The sequence below is a fragment of the Aegilops tauschii genome, chromosome 4 (genome assembly GCF_002575655.3).
Source record: "Aegilops tauschii subsp. strangulata cultivar AL8/78 chromosome 4, Aet v6.0, whole genome shotgun sequence".
Classification (NCBI taxonomy): domain Eukaryota; kingdom Viridiplantae; phylum Streptophyta; class Magnoliopsida; order Poales; family Poaceae; genus Aegilops; species Aegilops tauschii.
In genome coordinates, this window is record NC_053038.3 from 150,840,710 (window position 1) to 150,849,962 (window position 9,253).

Here is a 9,253-nt window from a genome sequence, read left to right on the forward strand (position 1 = left end):
ATGCTTAAAGTCTGTCCGAATCATGTTAGCAATTGCCGCATTTTATGATTACGAAATTTGGCAAATGGATGTCAAAACTGCATTCCTTAATGGATATCTTAAAGAAGAGTTGTATATGATGCAACCAGAAGGTTTTGTCGATCCAAAAGGTGCTAACAAAGTGTGCAAGCTCCAGCGATCCATTTATGGACTAGTGCAAGCATCTCGAAGTTGGAATATACGCTTTGATAGTGTGATCAAAGCATATGGTTTTATACAGACTTTTGGAGAAGCCTGTATTTACAAGAAAGTGAGTGGGAGCTCTGTAGCATTTCTGATATTATATGTGGATGACATATTGCTAATCGGAAATGATACTAAATTTCTAGATAGCCTAAAAGGATACTTGAATAAGAATTTTTCAATGAAAGACCTCGGTGAAGCTACTTACATATTGGGCATCAAGATCTATAGAGATAGATCAAGACGCTTGATAAGATTTTTCAATGAGTACATACCTTGACAAGATTTTTGAAGTAGTTCAAAATGGAACAGTCAAAGTAGGACTTTTTGCCTATGTTGCAAGGTGTGATGTTGAGTAAAGACTCAAAACCCGACCACGGCAAAAAATAGAAAGAGGATGAAAAATCATTCCCTATGCCTCAGTCATAGGTTCTATAAAGTATGCTATGTTGTGTACCAGACCTATTGTATACCTTAGCACGATTTTGGCAAGGGAGTACAATAGTGATCTAGGAGTAGATCATTGGACAGTGGTCAAAATTATCCTTAGAGGACTAAGGAAATATTTCACGGTTATGGAGGTGATAAAAGAGTTCGTCGTAAAGAGTTACGTTGATGCAAGCTTTGGACACCGATCTCGATGACTCTAAGTCTCGATCTAGATACATATTGAAAGTGGGAGCAATTAGCTAGAGTAGCTCCGTGCAGAGTATTGTAGACATAGAAATTTGCAAAATACATATGGATCTGAATGTTGCAGACCCGTAGACTAAAATTTCTCTCACAAGAAAAACATGATCATACCTTATTACTCTTGGGTGCTAATCACATAGCGATGTGAACTAGATTATTGACTCTAGTAAAACTTTTGAGTATTGGTCACATGGTTATGTGAACTATGGGTGTTAATCACATAAATATGTGAACTATTGGTGTTAAATCACATGGCGATGTGAACTAGATTATTGACTCTAGTGCAAGTGGGAGACTGAAGGAAATATGCCCTAGAGGCAATAATAAAGTTGTTATTTATATTTCCTTATATCATGATAAATGTTTATTAATCATGCTAGAATTGTATTAACCGGAAACTTAGTACATGTGTGAATACATAGACAAACAGAGTGTCCCTAGTATGCCTCTACTAGACTAGCTCGTTAACCAAAGATGGTTAAGTTTCCTAGCCATAGACATGTCTTGTCATTTGATGAACGGCATCACATCATTAGAGAATGATGTGATGGACAAGACCCATCCGTTAGCTTAGCACTATGATCGTTTCGTTTATTGCTATTGCTTTCTTCATGACTTATACATGTTCCTAATACCGAATACCGGAGGAACACTTAGTGTGCTATCAAACGTCACAACATAACTGGGTGATTATAAAGATGCTCTACAGGTGTCTCCAATGGTGTTTGTTGAGTTGGCATAGTTCGAGATTAGGATTTGTCACTCCGATTGTCGGAGAGGTACGTCTAGGCCCTCTCGGTAATGCACATCACTATAAGCCTTGCAAGCAACGTGAGTAATGAGTTAGTTGCGAGATGATGCATTACGGAACGAGTAAAGAGACTTGCCGGTAACGAGATTGAACTAGGTATGATGATACCGACGATCGAATCTCAGGCAAGTAACATACCGATGACAGGGAACAACGTATGTTGTTGTGCAGTTTGACCGATAAAGATCTTTGTAGAATATGTAGGAACCAATATGAGAATCTAGGTTCCGCTATTGGTTATTGACCGGAGATGTGTCTCGGTCATGTCTACATAGTTCTCAAACCCGTAGGGTCCGCAGGCTTAACGTTCGATGACGATTTGTATTATGAATTTATGTGATTTGATGACCGAAGGTTGTTCGGAGTCCCGGATGGGATCACGTACATGACAAGGTGTCTCGAAATGGTCAAGACATAAAGATTCATATATTGGAAGGCTATATTCGGACATCGGAAAGGTTCCGAGTGATTCGGATATTTTTCGGAGTACCAGAGAGTTACGGGAATTCGTCGGGGGAAGTAGTGGGCCTTAATGGGCCATACGAGAAAGGAGAAAAGGGCCTCAAGGGGTGGCCACACGCCCCCCCATGGGCTGGTCCGAATTGGACTAGGAGGGGGCGGCGCCCCCTCCTTCCTTCTCCCCTCCTCCTCCTTCCCTCCTTCTCCTACTAGGAATAGGAAAGAGGAGGGGAATCCTACTTGGACTGGGGAGTCCTAGTAGGATGCCCCACACCTGGCGCGCCCCCCTAGGGTCGGCCACCTCTTCCCTCCGCTCCTTTATATACGTGGCCATGGGGCACCCCATAGACACACAAGTTGATCTTAGCCGTGTGCGGTGCCCCCCCCCCCTCCACAGATTTCCACCTCGGTCATATTGTCGTAGTGCTTAGGCGAAGCCCTGCATCGGTAACTTCATCATCACCATCAACACACCGTCGTGCTGACGAAACTCTCCCTCGGCCTCAGCTGGATCTAGAGTTCGAGGGATGTCACCGAGCTGAACGTGTGCAGATCGCGGAGGTGCCGTGTGTTCGACACTTGATCGGTTGGATCGCGAAGACGTTCGACTACATCAACCACGTTACTTAACGCTTCCGCTTTCGGTCTACAAGGGTACGTGGACACACTCTCCCCGCTCGTTGCTATGCTTCTCCTAGATAGATCTTGCGTGATCATAGGATTTTTTTTGAAATTCTACGTTCCCCAATAGGAACTGCTTTATAATATACATCTTGCTTCGAGCATCGGCGGCGTCGAACTTAGATTCGAGCGCCTCCCACAAGTCCTTGGCAACCAGCAGATGTAAATATGCGTCAACCAACCTATCTTCGATCACGATCAGAACTGCTCCAAGAAATACGCCGGTGGCCTCCCTGTACACCTTCTCCTATTCAGTAGCAATCGTTCCCGTGGAAGGGACACTGGCGACCCATAACACATTCATAGCCGTCAGGCATAAGGTAGTTTGGTCTGCCAACGCTTAAAGTATGTACCGGTAAATTTGTCCGGTTTCAGTGCAGCGACAAGGCCACCATCCGAAAAATGCCCACACATGTTAGGTTTTTGGATTTTTGAGTAAATAGGCAGTTTTTCGATTAATCTAATCCAGGAAATGATCATGAACATGGTACTGACAGAATTAACGACATACTGATTACGATCGAGATAAGCACGTACTACACAAATAGTAGACACATCTACACGTAATGCTAGTACGACTAACACATAATAAACAAGAGCGGGATAAACGAGTTATACCCTCCAGTAGGCCAGGTAGAAGCTGCGGCAGCAGCAGCGTCCTCGGTGGAATTCTTGTCGGCTTCAAGTTTCTCGGCGTCGGTGGACATCATGAGGGTGAAGAGGACGCAGACGATGTAGATGAAGCAAACAAACAGTGGAGAGCAGTCGCGTAGGAGACGCTCCCCAAAAACCTAATCGCCGCTCTCCCGTACAATCTGAGATGTGGGCTGGACCCACGTCCGAGTAGACAACCGTCCACAATCTAATGTCTCAGATCATGGTACACCTGTCAAAGATTATCCCTTCCTGATCGGCAAAAATAAGCACATAGGTTTGAGCTCAGCTCGGCTCATTCCCGCAACCCGCGGCGCGACGTGACGAGGTGGGCGACGGAGGAGGAGCGCAGGAACCACTTCTTTTCTCAAGCTCCAATAGCATGTGGAAGAGAATCACTTATAAAGAGCTCCTGGCTGATAGACATATCAAGATCAAGCCACATTGTCCAGTATGCAACCAAGGGCCGGAGAGTATCCGACATCTTCTATTTGAATGTCCTGTTGCGGTTCAGGTAAGGAAACTCCTTGGAGTGATAGATGTGATGCAGAAGGGATTAGAGATGAACACATCTGGAAGGTTGTATTGGAATTTCTTCTCAGTCTACCGAACGATCATATCCATGTGCTAGGGTTGCCGAAACTGAGAGAAACTATGGCTGCATGTTGTTGGTTTTTGTGGTGGGAAAGGAGAAAGATTACACATGGAGGTGATCCACAAATGGCGCCACCGATCAACCTTGGTGTACGAGCCTTAGCGGCGAACTTCATTGCAGCGAACTCCTCAAAGCCAAAAATTCGTGTGGGAGGCTGGACGAAACCAAGGACTGATTATGTCAAGTTAAATGTGGATGCGAGTTTGTATCATGACTTAGTTGAAGGTTCGGTAGGTGTTGTCATCAAAAACCACAACGACAAGTTCATAGCTGCCGGGAATGAAAAACTTGGAATCTGTTATGATGCCTTCACAACAGAAGCAATTGCAGTTAGGTTTGGCCTAAACTTCGCTCGCACAGCTGGATGTAGCAAAGTTGAAGTAAATTCAGATAATGTGGAGGTGATCTCAGCACTCAGAGAGCTTCAGTGGCCACCGCGATATTTGATGATTGTTATTTCATGTCCTTAGATTTCAGTCATATTGTTTCTGAGCATTGTTTTAGAGAGAACAATAAAGTAGCCCACGAATTAGCTAGACTAGCTAAATTCACTCCTGATATATGAATGGATGCAGCCTCGACGGCTGTCATTCCCCTCATTGTCTCAGACGCTACAATTGTAGCCAATTAATAAAGGAGGTGTTTATAAAAAAAGGAGGTTCGACTTCTCTCCAATTAGCGGTATGGGACTAAACTTCCCACCACATCCGTTGTCGTTTAACCTACATGGGTCCTTAAAGATTTTCTGAAATTGTTAGACGGGCCCTAGGCCCACCCTAATATTTCAACAACCAATGCACTCCATTGAGCTGTCGATTTAGGGCCTCTTTGATTCGTAGGATTTTGAAAACACAGGAATAGGAAAAGTATAAGATTGGAGTGGCATGTCCACTTGAATCCTATAGGATCAGCAATGAGTGTTTGATGCCACAGAAAAATAAAAAAATTGTAAAAGGTGGTTGAAATGGATGTTAGATTTTATATGAAATGTAGTATAAAAGATTCCATAGAAAAAATTCCTATGAAATCCAATCTTATGAATCAAATGACCAATATAGGAAAAAAATCCTAAGGATTTTAGTCCTTGAGAAATTCTATAAAATTTTCGTTTGAATCAAAGGAGCCCTTAGATTATGGAGAACTGAATCCATAGGCTCTATGCGATCAAAAGTGAGCTCAGATCCTCCCCGCAAAAAAAGAAAAGTGAGCTCAGATCCTAGGTCAACGATGCAGGGAGCACATGGTGTCATAATAATGAAGAAATGAGACCCCCGCGCACCAAAAGGAACTCACGCGCGAAGGTACGAAGCAGTACGCGTCTGATCGCGTCTCCGTCTGTTGCCCAACGCCAACCCAACCACATTTATTTCTCCTACAAAAAAATCCCAACCATCCCTCAAAAAAAAAAAATCCCAACCATATTTACACAACCCCGACCGACCGAGACCCACTCCTGCACGAGCACGACGCGACCGCCGTGCCGAGGCGCCCAACTTGCCTTCCGCGCGCGCGTCTCACATTAATAACTCGAAACCGATCCTCGCCCGCGCTTCCTTCCCTTCTCCCTCCCCTGCTGCCTGCGCTGCGCTCCCTCCACCTCCGTCTTAATGGTAGCTCCGGTGGTTGCACCCACCTCCCGCTTACCGCAACCCCTATATATCGCTTCCGATCCCACCTCACATCCATCCGGGACAAACACTTCCCAACCCCGACCAACCGCGGCAGCCACCACCCACGCACGCACGCAAGCTAGCCGGCCCGCCCGTGTCCCACGGTGCTACGTACGTGTACGCCACCATGAGCGCCGCCGCCCATGAAACCACGGCCGGCGGCGGCGATGGCAAGCGTCAGGGACCTCGCCGCCCGGGGTACCTCAAGCTTGGCTACCACATCGTGGTGTCCAACGCGGTCTACGTACTGCTCGCTCCGTTCGCCGCGGCGTTGGCGCTCCGTGCGTCCCGCCTCACCCCGTCCGACCTGGCCGCAGCGCGCGCCTACCTCCTCGCCAACCTCCAGCTCGCTGTCTCCCTCGTGTCCGTCGCCACGGCCCTCGCGACGGTCTACCTCGCGCGGCGGCCGCGCGCGGTGTACCTGCTAGACTTCGCGTGCTACAAGCCGGGGCCCGACCACGTGGTCACCCGGGAGACCTTCATGGAGCAGTCGAACAAGGCCGGGGTGTTCACCGACGATAACCTGGCGTTCCAGCGGAAGATCTTGGAGCGGTCGGGGCTCGGGCAGGGGACCTACTTCCCGGCGGCGGTGCTCAACTCGCCCCCTAACCCGTGCATGGCGGAGGCGCGGCGGGAGGCAGAGGCTGTTATGTTCGGCGCCATCGACAGCCTGCTCGCCAAGACAGGGGTGAGGGCCAGGGACATCGGCGTCGTGGTCGTCAACTGCAGCCTCTTCAACCCGACGCCGTCGCTCTCCGCCATGGTCGTCAACCACTATAAGCTCCGCGGTAACGTCGCCAGCTACAACCTCGGCGGCATGGGATGCAGCGCCGGGCTCATCTCCATCGACCTGGCCAAGCAGCTGCTCCAGGTAATTTTTTTTATACCACTCCTCAAGTACGTACTACGTAGCGTAGTGTTAATTTCGCGGTGGGTTCGAGTGGGTGCAGCGACCATCTGCGGGTGCGTGCTCGCACGTCAGCCGATGGTTGGGTAGATGGACGGTGTTGATCGAAACCAATGAGACTAGTCACAATGGGTAGTAACATAGAGTAATATGAAACACTTCATTTATTAGACTGTAGACTCATTTTGCTTTGATATGGAGTAGTAGTAATTACCACATGCCTTTCTTTCTTCATTTATTACTTGTCACATCATCTATTTTATCTAGATATGTGTGATGTTACTATCTATATTACTCCCCACTGTGAGTAGTCTGAGCGGCCGAGAAGGGAAAGCAAACTTTGACTTGTTTGACTTTTCATGTACTTGGTTTTCTAGTAGAACTTTTTCTGACCTATACACCGATGCTGTCATTGTCAACTTTCGCTGCTGCTATACGTGTTGGATTACAGCATCCACGGAGGAGTGCGATATTATCCTGGAGCATTAATACTTCTAGTTGGTTGTTAAGGCAGTATTATTTGTCGTTTCAATTGTATTAAGTCAGTGGCAATGGGAATCTTAATCTCGCTGAACAGATATCTATATCCTTGATTAATTTGTTGACTACCTGAGGAACTAAATTTTCTATTTGGTGGGCCTGCACACCTTGCGTGCTTTGGGCGTACTAGTTGTTAAGACGATAACATCCCATTAATTAACACTCAACCACTGCTCCAATAGAACTCGTACATGACGTACTGATCGAAAACCTGTTGGTGCACCAGCTCGGGAGGGAGTGTTTCTGTTTCATTCGCTTGTATACTCCGAAATGGTCCAGGCAGCTGAGTGTTGAGTGGTTCAAGCACCTAATAGTAAAGGCCATAGGTAGACCGTTGACGTGTGCAGGGATCGATGGATCCATCGACAAGCTAGCTGATCACCACTTGTCGTAATATATATTGATGAGGGCAGCTAGCCAGTAGGTTCGTCGAGACTAGGGATGCACAGGCAGACGTCTACTAGCTAGTAGTAGGAGGAGGCATGTGTCTATTTGGTTGACAGATTAATTTGCTTCTCATTGGAGTTGCCACACATGTTGTAATGGATGCATGCAGGTCCACCGGAACTCGTACGCGCTGGTGGTGAGCATGGAGAACATCACGCTCAACTGGTACTGGGGCAACGACCGCTCCATGCTCATGTCCAACTGCCTCTTCCGCATGGGCGGCGCGGCGATCCTCCTCAGCAACCGCGCCGCCGATAAGCGCCGCTCGAAATACCAGCTCGTGCACACCGTGCGCACGCACCATGGCACCGACGACCGTGCCTACCGCTGCGTGTTCCAGGAGGAGGACAAGGCTGGCCGGGTCGGCGTCGCGCTCTCCAAGGACCTCATGGCCGTCGCCGGCGAGGCCCTCAAGACCAACATCACCACGCTCGCCCCCCTCGTTCTCCCCATGTCCGAGCAGATCCTTTTCCTCACCTCTCTCATCGGCAAGAAGATCTTTGGTCTCAAGATGAAGCCCTACATTCCGGACTTCAAGATGGCCTTCGAGCACTTCTGCATCCATGCCGGCGGCAGGGCGGTGCTGGACACCATCGAGAAGAACCTGGAGCTCAGTGATTGGCACATGGAGCCTTCGAGGATGACGTTAAACCGGTGGGGGAACACGTCCAGCAGCTCGCTCTGGTACGAGCTTGCCTACACGGAGGCCAAGGGACGCGTCCGGCGCGGGCACCGTGCGTGGCAGATCGCCTTCGGGTCAGGGTTCAAGTGTAACAGCGCGGTGTGGCGCGCGCTCAAGGACATTCACCCGTCAAAGGAAGCCCGCAGCAACCCATGGATTGAGGAGATCCACCGGTTCCCAGTCGAGGTGCCCAAGGTGGAGAGCGTCGTTTCATCGCCATGATAGACTCGTCAAGGTCGAGTACGCAGGGTTTTCTAGAAAACAAATCTTCTTTCCAACTTGAAAGGTATCTGTTGAATTATTTGTATCATTGTGATGTAACATCAAGTTAATCGATGGTTTGAGCTAGCTGAATTGATATGATACTTCAATTGGTGTATTTTTGCTACCTTGGCTGGGTGCCTCAGTTTGTTAAAACTAGATGATGCCCCGCGCGTTGCTGTGGAAATTTGTATGTGGATTTTCGGAGTAACATCGACATCTCAAAGAAAGGAAACAATTTCAATCCATGAAATGATAGATTATTTATATAGGAAATGATTGAAAGTTCTTGTTGGTACAAATATGTATCATATGATAAAGTCGTAGCAGTTTGTGGCATGAACCATATAGCGTATGATAAAACTATAGCAACTTGTAGCATGTACTATATTCTTACTCGATACATATGTAGTTGTTTGTAGGTGTGTGTTCTTCAGTTACTATGACCTGGATATATGGTATCCCATTCTTTTCATACTCGACAATGTATCCCATGGATGATAATGGATGGTCACCAGACAGTTGGTTATTGAGGCTTGGACTCTAGTTTGAAAGTTATAAACGTCGGGTC

At 47.5% G+C, this 9,253-nt stretch overlaps 1 protein-coding gene across 1 annotated transcript; it reads left to right on the plus strand.

Moving 5' to 3' along the window:
- Nucleotides 1-5,700: 5,700 nt before the first annotated feature.
- Nucleotides 5,701-8,893, plus strand: LOC109764188 (3-ketoacyl-CoA synthase 20). The gene is made up of 2 exons (XM_020323038.4): nucleotides 5,701-6,716; nucleotides 7,849-8,893. The coding sequence occupies exons 1-2, from the start codon at nucleotides 5,973-5,975 to the stop codon at nucleotides 8,641-8,643; spliced, it is 1,539 nt and encodes a 512-aa protein (XP_020178627.1). The 5' UTR covers nucleotides 5,701-5,972; the 3' UTR covers nucleotides 8,644-8,893.
- Nucleotides 8,894-9,253: the final 360 nt, after the last annotated feature.